General features: G+C 43.8%; 1 protein-coding gene across 27 annotated transcripts in view; it reads right to left on the bottom strand.

Annotated features, from left to right (window-relative positions):
* CELF2 (CUGBP Elav-like family member 2) overlaps positions 1–23,623 on the bottom strand; it is a gene marked incomplete at both ends in the record, with an annotated part of 565,297 nt that overhangs the window by 159,910 nt on the left and 381,764 nt on the right. For 26 of the 27 annotated variants that reach the window (XM_080717280.1, XM_080717285.1, XM_080717273.1 and 23 more), the window contains one exon: positions 15,024–15,220. In XM_080717280.1, the coding sequence (XP_080573406.1) occupies positions 15,024–15,220 (197 nt within the window). The remainder of the gene's footprint in view (positions 1–15,023; positions 15,221–23,623) is intronic. The other variant, XM_080717283.1, reaches the window with a different exon arrangement.

Below are 23,623 nucleotides of genomic sequence, written 5' to 3' on the forward strand. Positions count from 1 at the left end.
ACACTGAGGTTTTGATTCAATCTAGACAATGAATCTAGACTTCTCTGGTTCCTCTCTGCCTAATGGAAGTGTGAAAGAAAAGTGTATTTCCAGCACAGCAGTGGAATATTCAAATTAAGCAGTTTTTTTTCACTTTTTTCACTCATGCAAACATTTTGGTTCACATTCTCTTTAATACCATCATATTCCTTAAAAAAATCCACATACGTGAACATAAACAAAAAATAAACATCTACCTTAAGCTAATCTGATTTGAAGGAACTCTTCAAGATGCATCATAGGGGGTAAAGAGTAAAAACTTTATTTTTTATGTTGCAATAACTATGTAATTTGATAAGAAACCCTATTCAGAATTGGTACCAATTCTTCTTCTCTAGTAACATAAACAGAAAACAAGTCCTCACATAAGGGATGCTTCAGTAATCTGTTGTTTTATACAGAAATGTGTATGAAAATTCCTAACATGTTTATTTTCTTTTCAAAGTCATGAGATTTCTAATAATAATTATTATTATTATTATTTTTTTTGCGTGAATGGTATTAGGATTGAATCCAGGGGCACTCTATCTCTGAGCTATATCCCTCTGGCCCTATTTAATTTTTTATTTTGAAACAGGGTTTCATTAAGTTGTTGAGAATCTCACTAAGTTGCTGAGGCTGGCCTGGGACCTGTAATACTCCTATCTCCGCCTCCCAGGTACTGGGATTAGAGGTATATGCCAACATGCCCGGCTTCTAATAATATCTACTGCCTCCAAAAGAGCTATTCCACACAAACCACTGGCAATTCTGGGTAGGGCAGAGAGGTCACTTGAAATGAGGATGGTTAGCTCAGGATACTTGAAGACTCCTGCCATGAAAAATCGGTAAACTGCCCCAACTCCCGGTCATAGAACACTGCTCTAATGCCAACCCACCATCTTCAAAGCTGGGCAGAGCTGGCAGATAAAGAGGCTATGTAAAAGCAAAGGAAAGAACTGCCACCAACATGGGAAAATATCTTAGAAGCAACATCCCTTGGCTAGTTCAGTGGCAACTTCAACTTTGAACAAAGCATACAGTAAAATACACACATCAGTGACAAAACAAAACCTGAAAACTCCCAGAGAGGAGCACAGTACACACTCCAGTATATAAAACAGTATAAATAAGGTTTATTGGTAGGGTATGGGGGGCACACGCCTATAGTCTCAGTACTTGGGAGGCTGACACAGGAGGATTGCAGGTTCAAGGCCAGCGTCAGCAACTTAGTGAGACCCTATTTTCAAATACAAAGTAAAATATGGCTGGGGGGAGTATAGATGTCCCTGGATTCAGTCCCCAGTACCAAACATAAATAAATAAATAAATAAATAAATAAATAAATAAATATTTAGAATTATTTCAGGATGTCAATGGAAATTTGGTCCAAAGCAAAATAATTGGTAATTATCTTGAAGAAGTTTGCTAGTCTTCAAGGTCAGGAACACCATGCTCAGAAGTTTCAAATACTTCCTTAGGTTTGGAATCTATATTCAGCCTCTTTAATCTCTGATTCTGAGTTATGAAATATTTGTTTTTCCAAGTTCTATCCTCTTTCTCCAGAGATCACTGGCTTTTACCCAGCAGCCCTCCCCTGACTCATTCTACCACAACCTTCCCTTCATCCCTACAATGCTTATTTCAATTGTGTATAATATTTTCTAGCAACTTAGCTGAAAAAGAAACATTTCAGGTCTTACTGCACAAAAGTCTAGAATAATAAAGCTTTCCTAATATGTGTAGCGTATAAAATGAGGTGCCATTACGGCTGTGACTGTTGCTATTTCTTCATTATTATTTTCTTCTACTACCGCACTGGGCAATTTACATTCAACATTTTGTCAATAATTTAGTCCTCAGACGTCTGCCATGTAGGCAATATCACATGCATTTGAAGAAAACAGAGATGCATTCAAATAAATACACCAGTTTCAGGTTATCACAGAGTTTGAAACACACATATGTGCTTTAAACACATAGACAGCTGCGTCCTGTTGGAGTTCACGCCGCTAGTCACTTCTTAATGTCGGGTGGATGCGTACCCACAGGGAGGGAGGCAGTGGCTCCCTCTGACCTGCCACCAAATAGATCACAAGGAAAAGGGGCAATATTGATGCTTTAGCTAGGTTCACAGGGCTGCAAAATTTATATCCTCATATCTAACTGAAAAACCCTCAGAATGGCTCATTAGTAAAACACTGAGCCTCTTTATAGCCTAAACTCCCTACAAAGGAGGAGAAAGTAAATAGAAAATTGAAGAAGAAGAAGAAGAAGAAGAAGAAGAAGAAGAAGAAGAAGAAGAGAGGAGGAGGAGGAGGAGGAGGAGGAGGAGGAGGAGGAAGAAGAAGAAGAAGAAGAAGAAGAAGAAGAAGAAGAAGAAGAAGGTGATGATGATGATGATGATGATATGGGCATGTTACTGAAAGTAAGGCACTAGACTTCTATATCCAAGACCTTGGTTCTTCTAACCTTTCACCACAACTGTGTTATATAAGCAGCACAAGCCTCTTTTGCTCTCTTGCATACACACACTACAGACACTGTTAACCCAGTACCAGCTCTACATTTCAAAAGAATTTAAAGCGCCTGGTGTGAGATTATGCATATAATTCAAGTATTAGAGAGGCTGAGACGGAAGGACCACAGGTTCGTGGCCAGCTTCAGTAACTGAGTGAGGGCCTCGGCAGCTTAGTGAGACCCCGTTTCAAAATAAAAATAAAATAGGTCCCGGGGTGTAGCTCAGAGGTAGAATGCCCCTGGATTCAATATCCAGCTGTACCCCTCTCCCCACCACATGGGTACAAAACAAAAGAATTTACAGAAGTCCTACCTTTAATACCTAAAATTTTCCTTGTTCTTTTAGGGTCAAGCTCATAGCCTGTTCATCTTGACATTTTTAGCACTGAGTATAGTACCTTACACACACAGTAAGTACTGATAAATGCTTATTGTCACATAATTCATACTTGGTATGAGTCCTTGGGCCCCATCTTCCATTTTTTCCCTATTCTATAATAAATTCAATATTATTGGGACCCAGGTCTTGCAAGCCTCCCCTAGCCTCGAGTCACCGGTAAGAGCTGTGCATCAACTCTCAGGAAAGAGCTGGCTCAGGTCCACTCCCAGGGACAACTCAGTTAGCCATCAACCTCCACCGGGTGCTCTAAGCTCACCACCCGTTCCACATAAAAGTTCGGCTCAAACTCTACACTTTACCAAGTGTCCCAACATTTTAAGTATAAACAGCAGAATCCCAGGGTTTAGCATTAATTGAAAGAGCTTGCCTGTATATAGCCTCAGTGTGCACTTTAGATTCTCAGAACTTCAATCATTTTCTTTTTTCTGTTTTTGAGAGCATAGTTCCTCCTTTTACTGTCTTGCTGCACCCTCCCCCCCACCCCTTTCATTCTCCAGACTCAATGCTGTCAGGCCTTTGAAGTTAACCTTCTAGCCCTTTCCACAGGGTTCACCTTCCCGGACCTCTGTGAGTCATGCTGGTCTCCTTTGGAGCATCTCCGTCTCCTTGATGTGTCTTCCATGACACTTCCTAGTACTGGCCGTGGCGGCCTACAGGGCGGCTGCAAAGCCCGTTCCTCCACACTTGGTGTCTGCCACCATCAGTTGCTATGGTTAGCACCGGGGAGCAGTTTTGCCCATCTCGTCTGCCAGAGGCCTGGCTTTCTGTGCTTCTCACCTTAGCATTTTATTACGGCTCTTACATGTCTATAATGCATTTTCCATTAAACTACCACCCTGGGCAACTTAGCAAGACCCTGACTCAAAAAAAACATCAAGCATATTGTCCCAGGATGCAGACCATAATAAGATGGAGACTGGCATGTAAGAAATTTATAAGTCAGTGGTTTGGGGATGAGCACCTGTGGAAGGGGAGGGAGGAGGCAACCTGAGCAGAGGTTAAAACAGAGTTTGGGAAGCAGTTTATCGTCTCACTTAGGGGAGTCACTAAGCGGCTGCAGACCTTTGCTGACCTCCATCCTCCTGTCTCAGCCTCCCAAGCACCAGGATTACAGCTGTGCACCACTAAGCCAGGTTATATTGTGTCCGGGGACCAGGAATGAGTTGGGAGAGCAACAGAGGGGGCAGCTCACCAAGTGCTGTGTGCATGTATGTCCCTATAACTCTGAACTACATCATGCTGTGAGATTACAGTGCACCAATAAAAGTATTTATTTTTTAAAAAAAATAGAGGATAGAGGAAAGGAGAAAGAAAGAAAAAAAAAAAAAAAAGAAAGAAAACAGATGCCCAGATTTGCTGGCAAGAGAACATGAGCTCCAAAGGGCCCTGGAGGCTGCCCAAAGGGACAGACCTCTATCCCGAAGCAGGTGAGGTTGGGTAATTGTGCAACATAAACTTAGAGCCTAATACACCTCAAAATATTTTATAACCATCGAATTCTAGGTCAGTTAAAGAATATAGCGGGTGAATAATCTTTATTAATCCTTCAGTTCTTTTCTCCAATTCCAATTTATGATCCTCTAGTGGGAATAGAGAAATTATATTCTTTGATCCTTCAAACTGATCTATTGTCTGAAGTATTTTTTATGAGTTTCTCCAATTTGAATTAATACCAGAATGTGGATATACCGGACTGGGGACATCTCTCTCAGTCATTTACATAGAGAGTGAAAAAGTATTGATCCTAAATGCCAATTCCGGTGGTGTTTGAATTGCCACCACCATCCACCCCGACCTATTAGTTTTACCATTACAATTTGCCCTATTCAGGGGACCAGCTAGATCTCTTTTCCATTTATAACAAAATAATCTTCTTTGCTTGTATCTACTTGTCTTTATCACTCAGCAAAAAAAAAAAAAAAAAAAAAAGGCCTTGAGAAACCCAATACATCACAACCCAACATCTCATATATACCTTTTTTCTGTGTCCCTTTCTATATTACATGCGCTTGCCAAGGCTGATTTGAAAATATTCTCAGACATTTGAAGACCCTGACTCCTTAGTAGTCTAATTGGTCTAGTTCAGGGCACATTTTTTCTACTGTTATATAAAACACATCACTGAGAAATCTAATATATAACTACTTTCTACTGAGTTTCAAAGTTCAGGTAAGAATATTTTCAATTCACCAATTAATTGTCCAAAAAGTCGATACACATACCATCATCTGCTATTTCTGTTACCAGAATGCATACTTTTCATTTAAAAAATCATATGATCTCAGCTTAGTGTTTGTTTTCCCCCATTTTACCAGTTATCTTTTGATCCCCTTAGTATCTAACGGTTTCGAGGGTCATAATGATCATTCTATATTACTCATAGTGGCACACCCTGGCATGTCTAGGTCTAGCTACAGAGAGGATTATTCTTGTGAAAGCTTTTTGGCCAGTCAATATTAGAAAATAAAGTGTGAGAGTAAACGGTCTCAGAATCAATAACATTAGGATGAGGAGCAAAGAACCTGAGATCTCAGGCCTACATGTTGTGAGCATCTGGGGCCACATGTCCAAGGATGAAAATTTAGGCTTTTAGCATTGTGTGGTGGTGCATGCCCATAATCCCAGTGCTTGGGAAGCTGAAACGGGAGGATTGCAGTTTCGTGGCCAGCCTCACAAACTTGGTGAGGCTCTTAGCAAATTAGTGAGACCCATACTTAGAGAATAAGTAAGTAAATAAGTAAATAAATAAATAAAATAGCTCAATAAAATTGAGCTAGTGGTATAGCTCAGAGGTATAACACCCCTGGGTTCAATCCGCAGTTACACACACACACACACACACACACACACACACACACACAATCTACTAACATACTACACAAAAAGTGATTATTATATTAATAGAATTTTAGACATTACTATGGTTGAAATTATTAAAGATACTAAATTCTTCAAAAGGCATATGATTTTTTTTTTTTTTTTTTTTTTGCGGTACTAGGGATTGAATCCAGGGACATTATACCTCCAAGCTACATTCCCGGTCCTATTTGTTATTCTTTATTTTGACATAGCATCTCACTAAGTTGCAGGGACCCTTACTAACTAGCTGAGGCTGGCTGCAAACTTTGAATCCTCCTATCTCAGTCTCCAAAGTGCTCAGATTATAAACATGTGCCACCAGGCCTGGGTGATGTTAAAATTTTTTATGCTAGGATTCTGAAGACTTCTAAGACAACTTAACACATGGTTATTTCTTACTTTGTGGTGCTGGGGATAGAACCGAGGCCCTCACACACACTAGGCAAGTGCTCTACCTCTGATTGATAGCCCCAGCCCAAATGAGGTTAATTTTAAGTTTTCTTAGAAGCAAAGTGTGGAGAAAAGAAGACAGTAAACTTTCAACCCAAAAGCTTAATTATCTAGGGCCTTTGAAGCAAACGTGAATCAGATGTGGAGCTAAGGGGCCCTTGGGCAGCAGCATCAGAGTAGCCTCACCTCTCCTGTAAGAATATCTGTCTTTCTGGCTAGGAAGTTGGGCCTCTCCTTTCCAAAGGGCTGGTTTCATAATGCCCTCAGTATGATGATCCACACTGGTACAACTGTGTAACCAATGCTAGACCATCTCTAGAGTGGGGAAATTTCATTGGCTACAAAGGAAACAGCAGATGAGTCATCTAGGCAGCAAACTGTGGAATCACTTTGTGCAAATGCAGATGATGGGAGACCACCCTTCACGCTTCCCATCCGCCTTGGTGAAGGCATTCAACAGACACAGGCCATGAAGCTGTAGGGTCTTTTTCCCCTAGTGCCCACTTTCTACCAAAGAAGCTGTTTCCTTTTTATCCAGACCCTGTTTTCTTATTCTTCTAAAACTTTAATTCCAGAAATGAAAATCTACCAAGGAGCAGACAACCAGAGACTAGCTGAATTTTTTTTTTTTTTGGGTGGTGGTACTGGGGTTCCTGGAAGCCCTTCTACCTCCGGGCTACACTCCCAGACCTATTTTATATTTTTATTTGGAAACAGGGTCTCTTAAGCCAGCGAGGCTGGCTCCGAACCAGCGCGATGCTCCTGTCTTCGCCTCCCAAGCGCGGGATTATAAGCGTGCGCCACCACGCCTGGCTAGCTGAAATCTTACTGCTCCAGACAGAGTAGAAGCAGCAAAGGGATCGAGGGACGAAGCTTTGAGTGATTCCTTGTCCTCTTTGATACTGGCTCCGATATTGGCTCTCACCGAGTGTCCTGTCTCCCCTTCTTTCCTTTCTTCCTTTCTTTTTCCTTCAGAGATACAAAGATCAAAACGTACCCATATTATCTGCCAGGGTAGAACTCTCCCTTTGATAGAGGTAACAGAAATTCAGCACTATGCTGGACAAACCCAGCCCAGTCACTCAATGCCAGAGTATTGGGCCTCAAAAGAGATTCCTTCTTACTAAGACTTAAAGGAAAATTAACATTTCTCCTCTGTTTATCTCAAATAAACATCTGTGCAAGTCAAAATAATTAAAGACTCCATTTTGGAAAATGAATTGTTAAGTCTCCTAATATAACCATAGATCTTCTGAAGCCTCTTTCACAAGGACATGATAAGGCTTCCTACCTGCATGAACAGAAACATTCTGACTGTATTTTACATTTGTCTTGTTTCCCGGTCAGCCAATAATAAAGAGATATCATGATATGTAACACAGAGTCTTTTTAGCATAAAATTAACTTAGGATGAAACATCCTTCCTGTGGGCCACTGAGGTAGCACTACCTAAACTGGAACTGTCCCAGAAAATCTAGGGCAGCAACCCTAATTTTTAAGAAATGTAGGACAGAAACCCTATCCTCTACTGTACTTGGAGGCAGTAAAATGTAGCATGGGTTCATCTGCCTGCATTTTAAATTCTTGCTCAATGATTGATTTTGAGATGGCTTTGCTTAAGTAAACAGACTCCATGTACACTTTTAGGACTTGAATTTCCAGCAGAGGTTTTAAGAAAGGAAGGAAGGCACAAAGCGTGGGGATGAATTCTTTCCTCCTTCGCAGATGTCTAACATCAACTCAGCATACTAAGACCAACGGTGTTCTTTATAAACCTTTAACATTTCAAAGAATACTAAAGCTGAGAAGACTACCAACTCTCTTTAGAGGATACTAGCAGTGTTCATTTTTGTCCCGTGTATATGTGTGTCTGTGTGTGTGTTGTGTGTGTTGTGTTCTGTGTATGTGGTACTAGGAATTGGACCCAGGTGCATTCTACTTCTGAGCTACACCTCCAGCCCTATTTTATTTTTTATTTTGAAACAGAATCTCAGTGAGTTGCCATAGCTGACCACATCCTTGTGTCTCAGCCTCCCAAGTACTGGGATGACGAGCGTACACCACCATGCCCTCCCCGCTCTCATTTGTCCTCTTATTGATTACTGAATATGTAAAACAGCCCTGTGCAGTAGCTATTATTTCTGCTTTAAGGATAAGGAAATTGAGGCTCCTTCACCAAACTATCTTGTGATAGTAAGTACCCATCCAAAGTCTCCTGGCCCCAAGGCCTATCTCCATGGTACCATTCTCTCTTCTGCATTGAGGGCTGTCCCTTTGCTAAATTCTTTGGTGTCCTTAGCCTGTCTTCCTTTTTCCCTCGTCTGTTCATTCTTCAAATATCTAGTCTCATGCTCAAGAAATTTTTCCACTGTACGAACTAGTACAATGAAGACAAAGTGGGATTTTATTAATGAATTCTTGAAGACTGAAGTAAGGCCTGCAAGATCAGAGGAAATAACTCGCCATCATAGTCTAATGGGGCTGGTCCCCTGTGTGGCCTGACCAACGAGAAAAGTCAGCAGTGTTAGTGTTATAGGCATCACCAAAGCTATTTCAAACCTCAAGGTAAGAACCCTTCCCAAAGGAGACATGAATTTAATTTTTGTTCCACCCAGAAAACCCGGGGCTCTCAGCAATGTGGGGCTGCAGCTGCACCGTGGTCATGCCCTGACCTCCCAGACACATTTCAAGAAAAAAGGAAGCTTTGTTCTTTGGGCCTGTGATACACAGTGGCGGTCAACACAAGTTACTTCCCCTTTCTATTTCTCTTTTGGCTGAGAAGTCGCCAAGAGAGAGAAAGCAAAATGTGATCAAGGACTGAACTAGAACTGAGGTTCTGTTCCTATCTTATGGTCTCCAAGACAAAAGGATTTTAATCTAGTCACTTAGCTCTTGTTCCAGAAAAATAAAAATAATAATAGTCCACTACTGAAGTTTAGAAAAGGATAAATAGCCTTCACTATACCATATGCTTTCTTCCAGGGGATCATGATCCTAGACTATAATTTTGATTTCCTAAGATATGACGAGAAGCCAGGCACTGTGGCACACACCTGTCATCCCGGACCTTGGAGGCAGAGACGGGAGGATCACAGGTTCCAGCCCAGCCCAACAACTTAGCGAGACTCTTAGCTGTCTAGTGAGAGCCTGTTTCAATGAATGAATGAATGAATGAATGAATGAATGAATGAGTGAGTGAATGAAGATGGTTGGGGTATAGCTTGGAGGCAGAATGTTCCTGGATTCAATCCTCAGTACCACGAAAATAAAATAAGCTATTAAGAGAGTGACGGTCCAAGTCACATACTTTGTCTCCCATTTGTAAGTTTCAAGTTTGGTCTATTTTGAACACAGTCTCCATATACTCTTCCTTTTTCTTCCCAACTGTAATCTTTTGCCTTTACCAGCTTCGCTAATTGAGACCTGGTAGAGAATATTCGGATACGTTTGCTACCCCTCCTAACCCTAACTCTTTACTTTCAACGCTTCCAACTCTAGGTTCCCTGTGACGGCTTCAGCTCGCTCTCTCGGATGGGCAGTCCTAAACTACAACCATCAGGGCTCACTCTGAATCAACGCAACCTAGGTGTGCCTGGGCCTTTCCGCTCTCTAATTTTTTTTTTTTTTTTAGCATACTCAATTTCCCATCTTGCTATTATTTCCCATACTGGATTTTCCAAAGCAGTCATTTAACCCCCCCCCCCCAGTCTTAACTCTTTGATTTCACCTAATTTTCATGGGCACTTACTATTTACTATGAAGATCGAGGGCATTCCTACCCAGTGTCAACTATTTCCCCCCATTTTGCTGACATTTTCTGCGATGTTGCTTCTTAATAACTGCCTGCTGCCTCAAATAAAAGTTTTTTTCTAGCCTTCTACCTGTAATCTTCAGTTTTTCCTTCTCCAGCTTGCAAGGCCCCTCTTACACTGTTATGAGCTACTTTTACTCTACCATTTTATCATTTGCAGAGACGACAATGACACATGTCTACGTTTTCTTCTTTTGTGACCAGACCACTGAAAGAGAATCTACACTCACAGTCCATGCATATACCTACACAATTCCTCCCCTCCTCCACCCTCCTTCTAAAATGCTCTCAAGCCCTCTGAAGCACCACAGTCAATTGCTTTTCTTGGCCCTTGTGCTTCTGGACTCTTCTATGATACCTCAGACTCGGCATAATTAAAACTAAACTTGCATTCATCCTCTTCTTTTTTTCCGACATTGCTGATGGCTTCCCATTTCTTCCAGTTAACCCCAAACCCCCACGTCCTCAGTGGCCCAGTTTAGTTACCAAGTCCTCCCTTCCTCTCATCACCCCCCCTGTCTGTCTTCCTCTCCATTTCCACGACAGACCCCACGCTCTGCTCCACACAGGTGCACGCGGCACTCCAGTCTCCTGCTCTCTTTTTCCTAAAGCCTGATACCTAAACCCTGGACTAGCTGACAAAGAAATTTCAAAGTAGATTTTTTTTTTTTGTCCTAAGAATGAAGGCCCTCCTAAAACTGGCTTAGGCTTTGTGGCCTTCTCTTCCTCCATTTCATTTCATGTTATATTTCCTTCAAACTTGGAGGTAACTCTAAGTGTCCTGGATACACCCTGTATTTTATCACCTGCTGCCCTGAACTAAACCAGTCTCCACACATGTGATGTCCAACACCATCTTTACTCACTAAAATCCTATTACTATTTTCAAGTCTTGCTGAAGGTGCCATCTCCTCCTCTCTCCCAAAGTCTGTCCACTATTTATTCCTTCTCCGAACTTCATTGGTTTCCGTTTGCTTCTCTCTTTTTCTTTCTCACTCTTACTTAACTCATGGCCTTTTATATTACAGTTACCTGTGAACTGACCTAATTATTCTTATTAGATTTTATAATCTTGGAGACAGCGGTGGTGATAACAAAAACTGTAATAATAATTTCCATCAAAATAAGCAACTACCAAATTCCCACTCTGTGCAAAACATGTAACTTCATTACCTCAGCCACCCTCCAAAGCCTGTCTCCAGTTTTAGATGTAATTAGGTAAAATGGCAGAGCCAGAAACTTAATTTAGGCTTCTCTGACTTCAAAAGTCACATTCTTACCTACCAAGTGATATTTCTCACCAACCAAAGGCTCAACAGAGAACCACTAAATAAAACTTGTTCCTCCTAAGTCCTAATAGGTGAGCGTTTACTTAGCCAGATTCCCTAGAGCTGCTGAGCCTGTTGGTCAACACATATATCTACAGGAGAGAAATAGCGTAGACTGACTCTCTTCCCCTCCCTCTCACTCCTGGTACTGGATACACCCCCAGCCCTATTCGATTTTTATTTTGAAGCAGGGTCTCCCTAGGTTGATGAGAGTCTCACTACTCGCTGAGGCTGTCCTTGAACCTGTGAACCTCCTGTCTCAGCCTCCCAAGTACTTGGATTATTGGCTTGTACTACCATCTGTAGCTTAGATTTTGACTCTGAAAGGATGAAAACAGGGCAAAGATTTTGTCCCTCAATATTAAACAAAATATAAAATGTAAAAGAGGGATGAAGATCGAATTCACCTGCACTAAGTGATAACCCAATTTTGTTTCTTTCCTTGGAATCATCAAGGTCAGTGGGGCCCTGAATCAAGGCCACTCTAAAAGCCTTGCTAAGATAATTCAAACCACATTTAGACAGAGCCTCTAGGAATTCTAGTTTCTGAGGCTCTGACATCAGCCCTGTGAAAACATGATAATTGTACCCTGCTGACAGAGTCAAAATCAATGTAAATTTAGGGACCTATTTTACATATGAATGGGGAAAAGAATGTATAGCACACGTAAGTATCAATGTAAAAAAAAAACAAAACGTGGTGGCTGTTGCTCTCTGTAGGTAAGCTGCTAAAGGCTGTAATCCTCTGAGAAGAATGTCATTATACAGCCCAAATCCCATCACAACAAATACCTTTACAACAGAGATGTCTGTATAATAAAAACCCTTTCAAGCTTTGGCTGACAGCCCACGTATTGCAAGCAATATTTGGTGCGAGACTTGAAGTTCACAGTAATGGGAATTGACCTGTATTTCCAAAGGTAAGATCTGAATGATTTCATGTGTAACTCCTATCCCCCGATACCATGAGTTGGCTGACTATACAGCCCACACCCAACAGTATAAAATCTAGACGCAAAGACAGAGAGGAAGTCAGCCCTGCTCTTCAAGGGAGAAATTCCTTCCTCTCACGTGGAGAACTCTTAGGGAAAGGAGAAAAGAGAGAGGGCTGCTGAGTCAGGCAGATCAGAGCTGGTCTTCAGCCTCCTCTCCCTGAATGGCACAGTATACACAGACAGACAGACTGTGTTCAGCACTCCAAGCGCTTGCTAGGTGGTAAACTGGGCTTCAGTTCTTAGTTTAAAAGCCTCAGTTTCCTTATCTGTAAAATACGACTTATATTACCCATGTTCAGGATTTTAGTTAAAACTATTTGGGAACATACACACATAAAATGCTCCCAACCAGAAGACTTGATAACGTGGCAGGTGCTCAGAAAGGATAGGTCATTCAACACACCCATTCTTCGTCAAGACCCTGGGCTCCCACAAACCACTCTCATGACTTTCAGTTAGAATATCTAGCAAAGCCGGGCATGGTGGCGCACACTTGTAATCCCCGCACTTGGGAGGCAGACACAGGAGGTCGGAAGCCAGCCTTGCTGGCTTAAGAGACCCTGCTTCCAAATTAAAAAAATATATAAAAATAGGTCTGGGAGTGTAACCCGGAGGTAGAAGGGTTTCCAGGAATCCCAGTACTACATATATATATATATATATATATATATATATATATATATATATATATATCAGATGGATGCTAACCAAACCTATAGTCTAAACATGGTCTGGGTAAAGACTTATTCAAAGGAACACCCAGGGAAACTGGAGAAAAACGTAGAACAACCAGGCCATGCACAAACATTTACCTTGAGTAGGAAGATCTTTCTGGCCAAGGCACAAAGGCACGTGTATTCAAAAGCTAAAATGCCAGTCACCTGGCGTCAGAGCAGTAAGTAAGAGCTGATTATTTTCTCAGAGGTTGTTTTGAAAAATGCTGATAACCCAAAATTCAGAGCCACAGTTTCCTAGTCAAGGACAAACTATGATGGCTGTCCTGGCCTCAGCTTCTTCGGGTGCTATTCTAGATGGCAGGAAGGCCCTTATTTGGAGACTTCTTAGCTCAGCTACTATACCATCTTTCCTTAGCAGGATACTGTGAAAGTATTAAAACTCAACTTTCTCTATTTGGGAAACAGGTAGATAAATACCTTCAGAGTATAATCACAAAAGAAAGGTTCTCAAAACTGTTATAATTTATAAGGTTCGTTCTATTGATTTTCATTTACCTGATTTTCTACTTTTTAAATTATGCATCAATTAAGTTTTGGGTGACAAAATGTTACGGCCTTTTAAAAACAATTTTGGTGTTACACGATATGTCTTAAGATAGAAAGTCTTATGAATTTAATCCGAAGGTAAGTCTATTTATAACGTGAGTAGTGTTGGCCAGAGGTACTAAAGTCTTCAAAAAATCTCCCCAAATCCCTTCCAGATCTTAGCAACAAGAGAAGATGAGACAGCCGGACATTTCCCGGAGTAATGGAAAGCACATCATGAAGGTCTTAGTCCTATCTTTTCACCTTGCCAGTAAAGAAAAGGCTCAGAGAAAAGTACGTGCCAATAGTCCTGTGCCCAACTACAGCATACACACAAGCTTGAACAATGAGCTCTCTCTTTGGAGATTCGAGGTACAAATAAAATTGCAGGCAGGACAGATGTACCATGGCACACAGAAAAGGAAACAATGTAATGCGCAGAGAAGCCCCAAGTGCTGAGGTTGGGAGCTCACCAAGAGAGAAAACCCACAATTACTAAGGCAAGAAGGGGAGAACAGCCACAAAGACCAAGAGGCAGTAGCAGAGGAGATATTTTAAATATAATTGGCTCAGAGCTTACAACGTGGGACCTGAATACACAGGGGCATCAGCCTGGTCCAATGGTTCCTGGCTTCTATTTTAATAGTTGCAACCTCCGCCCCCATCACCTTAAAATGGAGGCAGGAAACAACAGGCAGACTGTACACTTTAATCTTGTCCCTGATAAGGGCGTAAACCTCAAGCATTTTCGAAGGTGTGCTAACTATCTTAAGCCACTAGGGCGCTACTCCCTGGCTCCAAAACGCACACTTCACTTAATGAGCCCCGCGGGGCCCCAAAGAATGGACGTCCCTCCCCAAAGCGAACCCCCTTAATCCTCTCAGTGTAGCAGCTGATGAGGCGTTTCAAGGTCCCCACAGGCAGAGGGGCAAGGGAGACGAATGCACTGGGGGTTGCAGGAGAAGCCATGGGAAGGTAACACAGAAAAAAAGAGTTAGCTCTTGAAATGCACGGCTGCAAAATGCCATTCCCTGGAGAAGCTACCACCCCACCCAAGCAGCCGGCGCTGCCTAGAGGGTGACCTCCCGGAGCACCGAGGCGCCCGGGCAGCAGCGCGGGCAGCAGCATCGCCCTCCTCCTGCATCCCACCTGTCCCTGCGGGCGGGCGGAGGGGGGAGGAGCCGGGAGGAGCAGCAGGAGCACCGAGCTGCCAGCACCAGCTGCTCCCAACCCGCCCGCCCTCCGCCTCTGCCGCCCTCCCTCCCCATCCTGGAGGATGAGGGCTCGAGGCGGCCAGCCTGGCCACCCGCGCTGCCCACGGCGCCCGCGCTGCCGCCCACCTGACACCCGGCGCCCCGCCCGCGCCCACGGCGGCTGTACCTTTACTCTGGGGAGGGTTCTGACTTCGGTCCCGGAGGACGTTGATCTGGTAGACAGCTCCATAAGGCTCAAAAAGTTCTTTCAGCTCCTTTTCCGACCAGGACCGGGGGATCTGTCCGACAAACATCTTAATGGCATCTGGGTCTGGTTGGTCTGAGTGATCCAACGCTCCGTTCATCTTGTTGGCTGTGCCGTTACTGTCAAAAAACGGAACCGGGAGCCAGAGTTAGGTCTGCAGGGTGAGGGACAGGAAGAAAAAAAAAAATTGTAGGGGCCGTGGGGGTGGGGAGGCGGAAGGAGGAGGAAGAGGCGCAGGAGGAAAGTGCCTAATGAGTCCTGGCAATTTGATGAACTGAAACAAAGCAGAGACACCATTCGGCCGCTCCTGGCTCCTCGCAGGCGGCGGAGGGGCTCTCACTGCGATCGGTGGCTGAGCCTCGCAGCCCGAGCCCGGGGCAGCGCCCGGCCGCCCGTCACCCAGGGCGTGGACATCTCGCCGGGCTCGCAAGTTTGCAGCAGGTCTCGGGTGCAAGGCTGCCGTGGCCAGGCCGGCCGGCAGGGCAGCAGCGTTATCAGCCCTGTGCTGGCTACGGCTGAGAGAGAAAGGCAGGACTCGATTCCTGCTGGATTTCTCCTGCTCTCCCCTACTCCCCGCCCTCTTTTAGAGATTTTTTTTTTTTTTTTTTTTGGGAAGGGAGGAGAGAGGTGGTAATAATAAAGTCACATGGATTGAAAATGAAACACTTGGCAGTTCGTCAGATGACTAATGCAAGATGCGAGTGATGGATTCGCAGGGTGCGAGGCATCCGTGTGTGCATCTAATGAGTGCGTCCTGGCTGCTCAGAATGGAAAGCGCTCTGGCAGTGCGGCCCCGAGCAGCTGATTGGCTGCCCACACTGGAGCCCAGGGCCCGAGCTGGGAGGGGGCTCCCCTTAAAAAAAAAAAAAAAAAGCACATTGTTTATGGGACCCAGGCACAAAGGCTTTAATTCAGAGAGGCAAAAGCGATCCCAGAATCGCTTGCTTTGTGCTGGGAGAGATAAAGGGGGGGGGGGGAGCAGCCTCAGAAAGTTGAGTTCCCACTAAAGGACACTGAATATTTCAAATCTTTTCACACTCCATAAATTGCTCTCTGTATATCTGACTTCCAGATGTTGCACTTAAGTTCTAAACAATCACACGTTTGGAAAAGAGAAAAAAGAAGAACAACAAGGAGAAAGTCTGCCTTTCACTAGCTTCAGTAAATATTTGGAGCTGATATAGAGAACAAAACCATTTCACTAGCTGTCTCCCTAAATGTCCTTCCTCAAACCCAATTGCTGGGCTTCTTTCAGGTCGGCAACTCTGGTCACCATCATGTAACAGGACCCCCACCCCTCAATTTGAGCTAGAGTAAAATCAAAGCAAAACCACACAACCTGGTCTTACAAGTTTCCGCCCACCCCAGAAAAGCTTCCTATACCCAGCTACTCTGCCAAAGAAGTAGGCTGCCTCTGAGCACCCCTCCTCTGCAGTGCTGTTCCAGGCCTAGCTTCTCAGCCTGTGAACTCAGAACACACAGACTAGAGCAAACCTGGAGGACACAGGGCCTGCAGAGCCCGGTCCATGGCCACCCCCTGCCCAGAAGCTGAGTGGCTGAAAGGGGACAACACTGGGTAGAACTAGACTGCAAGTGACTGGTGTGATTTCAGGGGACCTCGGGAAATCATAAGAAGGTATTCAAAGAACTTAAGCAGAGTTCCTTATTTGGTTACAGCAATCAAAAAGGAACACTCTGAATTTTCTGTACTTCTAGGCAAGTCTTGAGCTCTTAAATGAGAGAGAGGGAGGGAGGGAGGGAGAGAGAGAGAGAGAGAGGAGGTGGGTGGAGAGAGAGATGGATGGAGAGAGAGATGGAGAGAAAGAGAGAAAAAGAGAGATATGGAGAGAGAGATGGATGGAGAATGGAGAGAGAGAGGGATGGAGGGAGAGAGGGGTGGAGAGAGAGATGGATGGAGAGAGAGAGAGAGAAAGAGAGAGAGAGAGATGTGTGCCATACTGATGGCTAAAGAATATTTTTTTAAAGTTGTACAGAAAGGAGAAGTCTTCAATTAGATTTAATCTGGAGAGAGGAACAATGTCAAATCCTCTTCACTAGGTCTTGGCTTCAATTGCTCTGGCTGTTCATCCTATTTTATTGCTTGGTGTTTTTATCCTGGAGATAAACAATCAGGCGGTCTCACTTGAAGCATTTTTAGAGCTTCCCCTAATCAACTTTATTGTTATAAAAAATGTTCTGCTGAATAAAATATTGAGCACAAAATCTTCCTTCGACAATCGAGGAGTCCTGTAATGCTTGTTTACATTAGAGCCAGACCGTTTATCTTGTTCTCATGCACCTACACTTCTCTTCCAGTTGCTCTCTGAGAATTCAATAAACGCTTTTAACCCCAAGAAGCTATGACTTGAGCAGGGTGGAGGTGGCGGGGCCCCAAGGGGAACAGAGTGCGGTGTTGGCCGCTGTGAGCTGAGAGTGTGGCAAGACTTACTTCTGGGACAGGAAGGACTCGTGGTTAGTGCTGCTGCCAACCAGCTCGAAGGCAAAGGGGAAGAAGGTATTGCTGCAAGTCTCCGCCAACAGAAAACGGAAGTCCGAAAAATGGGGCCGCTGCATCTTGCCTCTACAGACCACCCTCATACACGTATTTGACTATCTAAAGCTGGGGTTCCAGAGAAAGCATTCCACAATATGTCTCCAAAAGAAAAGCCCTGTATGGAGCACACAAACTAGCAGAGACGCCTAAAGGAAGGAAAGCTGAGCAGAGGGCCAACACCTTAAACCTTTGGTCTGTGTGCAGGCTAATGCAGCTAGATGTATCATCTCTCTGGTGGTTCCCCAGAGACCTCTTGCCATCCAGGCGTACCACTGAAGTGTGGCCTCTGAATCTTGGCCCTATGGCTTCTGCACTGTGCTACTCAGGGGCCCCAGACCCTTCATCTGTCAAGTGGAAACTGCACCCTCCATCCCACAGAGTCACGTGCTTAGTACAGGGCATAAGGCAAGTGCCTTGCAAACGTGCTATTTCTACTGTTAATTTCTTCTTTGCATTTGTGATGTGCTCAAAATGAGTGACCACCACCACAAACTTACTTCTGAATACCAAGTTTGAATAGTATAGACCCAAACACAATTATATCTTCAATAATGCTAACATGCACCTTTTATTATATACCAAATATAATGCTAGCTGCTCAATATTTTGAATCCTTATGACGATCTTATGAGAATATAGTGCTTTTCAGAAGCCAACATCTAAGAAGTAAGTTCCTCTCCTAAGGTTACCAGCTTATAAACTGTAGGGCTAAAATTCTAACCTATACCCTCTGGGCTTCAAAGTATAAAATACTTCTAACACACCCTGTGGCCAAAGAGTCTATCCAATCTGGCTTGGGTAGAGAGTGAACAGCTCAATGCAAATCGATGGGAAGACTAAACCAAGAGCCAGTCCTACTGGGTCCCTATAATCACCGCTAAATAAAAGGCAACCCTAAAAGAAACATCCACTTGCAGTTTCTCGCTTTCTGTCTATAGCAGACAGTGCAAAGTGCCGAATTTAAGAATCCTTTAAGTCTCCTTTAAAGTTCACATTTACAGGGCCTCGGGTCCACAGATTCCCTTCCTCTTCATTTCCACAGAATCACATTGATGTGTACCTCCTGTCCAAATCTATGTCCTTTTCTGTATGCCAGTTTGCATTATTTATTTATTTATTTTGCCAAAGGCAAAGATGTGCATTCAAAAGATTTACATCAAGTGCTAAGAGCACAACAATGTTTTAAGTCAATCATAACTAAACTTCACGTAAATTAAAGACATCACCACACTACTTTTTTTTTTTTTTTTTTTGCTTTGTGTTTTATTTTTCCAATTCCCATCTATTTTCGGCTCATGGAGCAATGTTATCTTTTCAATATGGAAAAAAGTGACAAGTTCAACACAAAATAGAAATCCAAAGTGTAGGGTAGGCCAAAACAAGGGTAGGAAATAGAGGTAAGGTATTGCCAAGAAGAGAAAAGGGGACACGGCCACATCTCCTAATCAAAAGCGCTCGGAAAGAATAGGTGGTGGTCAACTCCCTCTGACCATCCTCATTGTTACTGAATCCCATATCCTGAACACTTATGGTATTCCAACAGGTGGGTTGATTTTGCCAGCGTCTACACAAACTTTTCCTCCTTGGGTCCCCGGCTTCCTAGATGATGCCTATTTCTAGGAGAGACTCACTGACTTCTTTTGGTCTTTGTGGGGCTGTAGGGGTACTTGCCAGAGGCCACAGACAGCCAGTGTGCTCTTTATCAAAAGGTAATTATGGGGATAGCTACCCAAAAACCCAGAAAGACCTCAGTGAGGCCTCTATTTACAACAATCTGGTTGGCTTAGAAAATCAGGATAGTTCCTTTCCCCTTCACTCCCTACGCATGCCTGGTACCCAGTGTAGAAACTAAGATTCAAATTCAAATAATACTTATTGAGGGCCTACTCCTAGCCAAGTCCTTGACACTCAACATCACAATAGCTCCGGCTGGAACCATCTTTGTTTGAGAGATGATGGAACTGAGAATCACAGAGGCAATGTGTCTTTCCACTGTCATACCCCTAAGAAACAGTGACTGCAGTAAAATGCGGGCATGGTGGCACGCCTGTAATCCCAGGACTTGGGAGACAGAAGGATCAGGGGTTTGGAGTCCACCTCAGCTCTCATCAGGCTGGGCATGTAGCTCAGAAGTAGAATGCCTCTGGGCTCAATCCTTAGTACTACAAAACAAAATAAAACAAGACAAAAACAAAGCCAATTGTAAATCCTTCATATTCCATGAACTGGGTTTCTTTAGGGTAAGGTTTTCCATGGACGTGTGACCACTGGCAGGCCCTGGACACAGGCACACAGACATCTCTGCTGGAACCTCGCTTACAAACTGCAACGGGACCCTGGGTGCCAATTCTGCTTCTGACCTTGGCGAGAAGCCAACCACAAGGCTGCCGTAGGACAGATGCCATATGGAATTGGACTGCAAGCCAGAGAGCACAAAGCCAGCGGTGATGTTGGTATCAGTCTTGGAGCCAAGATGAAAATATAATGATGTTGGGGGGAATGAGACTGCTTACTCTCTGCTTTTAGCATGGTACTGACCTACTTCCCTACTCTATTTTCTAGTAAAAAAAAAAAAAAAACCTAGATCAATAGAGAATATGTGAAATCTTCTAAGGTTCCTCTAAAGAAGTAAAAATATTATTTAAAAAATAATAATAGACTCAACACATTACTAATTCCAGGTTGGCAAGCTTTTTACAAGGCCCAGTGATTTGCACGCTGCCTTTTGGAGAATGAAAACGAGAGAACTGAGATTTCTAATCTTTCATCTTGTCCTTGGATAACTTCCTGTGTTATACTTCCTTTATCTCTACAGAAAGAAGAGCAACACACAAAATGGCTATGAGAAATGCCAAGTGGCCAGAGATAATCATATTAACATTGTCAAACTGAGATGGGAGATGCCACCTTTACCACATATACTAAACAACTACAAAAAAAGAGATGGATTATCTTAGAAAATGTTAGTGTACAGGTGGCTAATCTCCCTGGCAGTTATGAATAGTCTTATAACTCTAATACTGTTTTTTTCCCTTACTTTCTTTGTTTCTTGGGATGACCTACATTGGTGCTTTCCAACTCTGTGCTATGATGGAATTGATCCGTATCTACATGGTACAGCTTGGCAGCCATGCACTACGTGCAGCTACTGAGGGACTGGAATGCAGTCAATGCGGGTGAGGAACCGAACTTTTTGTTTAACTGTAGTGAAATAGACTGAGATGCAAATATACTTATCTCCTTTTTCTTTCTTTTTAAAACACCGATTAGAGTTGAGACGTATCTCAATGTGTCATTTCATGGGGAAAATGGCTCACAAAAGTAGGAAAGCAGGAAAACCCTCTAAGACCCCCGACTGCTGGCCAGTTGATAGTGGGCTCCTGCGAGACCTTCATTCCTGGCTCAGCACCAATTTAACGGTGGGATCTTAGTCAATTCCTGTAACTCTGTACCGCAGCTTCTACACTTAGAAAACCAAGAGACAAAGGAGCTTCCAACTGCTTCTTCATTTCTATAATGCTGTGGCTAGGGTTTGGATATAGAAATTGACTTATGGGAAAGATCTTTTTGATAATACCACCAGCTGCCTGAATCCTTGGTGTGATTCTCCTTCTGTGTCCGATTCAGTCCTTCAGGCTCACAGGCGACTACGTGCAGTCCAGAGGGTTGACGCGATATGTCATCTGTGCTGTGGAGAACAGCCTGCAGGCTCAGACGGAGCCCTGAGTGGCCGGCTGCTGGGGGCTGGGGGAGGCCACCAGAGAATCATCTCTCTCAGTTTGTGCCAGGGATCTTGCTAATTTCCTAGCTGCAGCTCTGTCATTTTGGTCAGCTGACAAGCCCTTACGGAGGGCTTGGGAGTCACTTTTTAATATCAGTTGTACTTAAGTAACAGCAGAGGAAGAAACAAGCTTTGTCTGGTTATCACAGGAAACTATCCAAGACTGAGCTGCATATGGCAAAAGCAAACGCAAAGACCTGGCAGAGCGCCTGGGCACCCCTGGCGGGCAACGAGCTAGGCATGGGTTGCATCAGCATTCACAATCTTATCTGGAACTGGTGGCACATGCCTGTATTCCCAGTACTTGGGAGGCTGAAGCAAGAGGATTTCAAGTTCAAGAACAGCCTCAGCAAATTAGTGAAATGCCCAGCAATCTAGCAAGACCCTGTTTCAAAATAAAACCTAAAATAAAAAAGGTTGGGGTGCATCTCAGAGGTAGAATGCTTCTCAGTTCAATTTCTAGTAACATTACACACACACACACACACACACACACACACACACACACACGAACAATTGTCTACACTGTCCACCTTGCTGCTGCCGGCTATTTAAGAAGACCATTTTCTTTTCTGTCAACTGGCTCCATGACACCTGGGCTGCAGGTATCAGCTTCTCCTACTCTACCCTCTGGAGAACACACCGAAGATTCTGAGCTACCCTACCCTTGGGAGGCTCGCTGTCACTGCAAGCTCACGGCAGCCTCTCACTTTAGAAAGAAGAAATCAGTTGTCCTTTAACCTCAACCTCTGGGAATTGCAACTCTTTTTAAATTGTACCACTTTACAGTTACCAGGAAGAAAACCTCCATCTTCTATGATTCTGTGACTGCCTTTCAACAGGGTGCGGGTCTGCTATCGGTGCCATACAGCTATCTGGTGTGAGATCATTGGTGACTGGATCTTTTTTGCGGGGTGTATTTGTATTCTATCTCTGAGCTACACCCCCAGCCCTATTCTATTTTTTATTTTGAAACAGGGTCTCACTACGTTGCAGAAGGCCTTGCTAAGTTGCTGAGGCTGGTCACAAAGCTGCGATCCTCCTGTCTCAGCCTCCCTAGTACTGGGATTGCAAGCGTGTGCCTCCACGCCTGGCTGGCTGAGTACTTTTGGTAAACTGAAAACTCACTGAATATTGGTTGAACCACCAGTAAGACTTGAATATAATGATGCTCTGGTATTTACCTGGGAGGTGTTGGCGCCATTTGTCATGTGTAGCAAAACCTTTTGAGTCACAGCCATACCAATTAAAGAAGGAGGCCCCAAAGCTCCGAGGTGAGACTGCTGAACATTAGCTAGTGAATCCTCAAGGAAGATTAACTGCAACAGAGAATACCCTAATGACCGGGAAGAGCAAAAGCCTTCTCCAGTGCTCAAATTGTAAGGAAATTAGTTTGAGCTCCTCTGAAGAAAAGGCTCAAGGTTCCTTGATGTACAAATCGTGTAAGATGTACATCCCTAGGTGCTGTCAAAAACGGAAAGATAAAGTTATAAGGATACATAACGCATCATCTTTTTTCACAGACCACTAGGAAAGGACACATTTGCGATGGACATTCTGCTCTGTCCCTGGAATCACTGTTGGATTGCATTTGGTTGGAAGTTTAAAAGCTACACGTGTGTTTGCCAAGGCAGAATGGGATCGGGACTCGTAGGGCGCCATCCCTGCAAAAAAGGTCACAGAACACCAGCATTGGACTCACCAAGTAAGAAGGAAACCTGATTACCTTATCTCCATTTGACTGCTAGTAAAAAGCAGAGAACTGGAAAACCCCCACAAAGAAGTAAATTTGGAGGCACGCAGGGGGTACCTATGGCGGGGCATGCAATAATGCTCTCTGGGAAGGCAGCCAGGCACTGGTTATAGACGGCTCCACCCGGGAAATGCATCTCTTTGTGTGATTTATCAGAAATAGTTCTGTGGGCCTGAGGCCGAGCAGGAGACATTTGCACAGGGAGTGGGGAGGGGGTTTCAGATGAACTTTTAGAAATGGCAACAGGGCAGTGATCATCACGGAGATTTACAGAAGGCTTCGCATGTTCTAAAGTGCCTTTGAGGCCGGGCATGGCGGCGCACTCTTGTAATCCCCGCGCTTGGGAGGCAGAGACGGGAGGATTGCCCTCTCTGGCTTAAGAGACCCTGTTTCCAAATAAAAATATAAAAGTATAAGTCTGGGAGTATAGCCCA

The sequence above is a fragment of the Muscardinus avellanarius genome (genome assembly GCF_963383645.1).
Source record: "Muscardinus avellanarius genome assembly, chromosome: 20".
Classification (NCBI taxonomy): Eukaryota; Metazoa; Chordata; class Mammalia; order Rodentia; family Gliridae; genus Muscardinus; species Muscardinus avellanarius.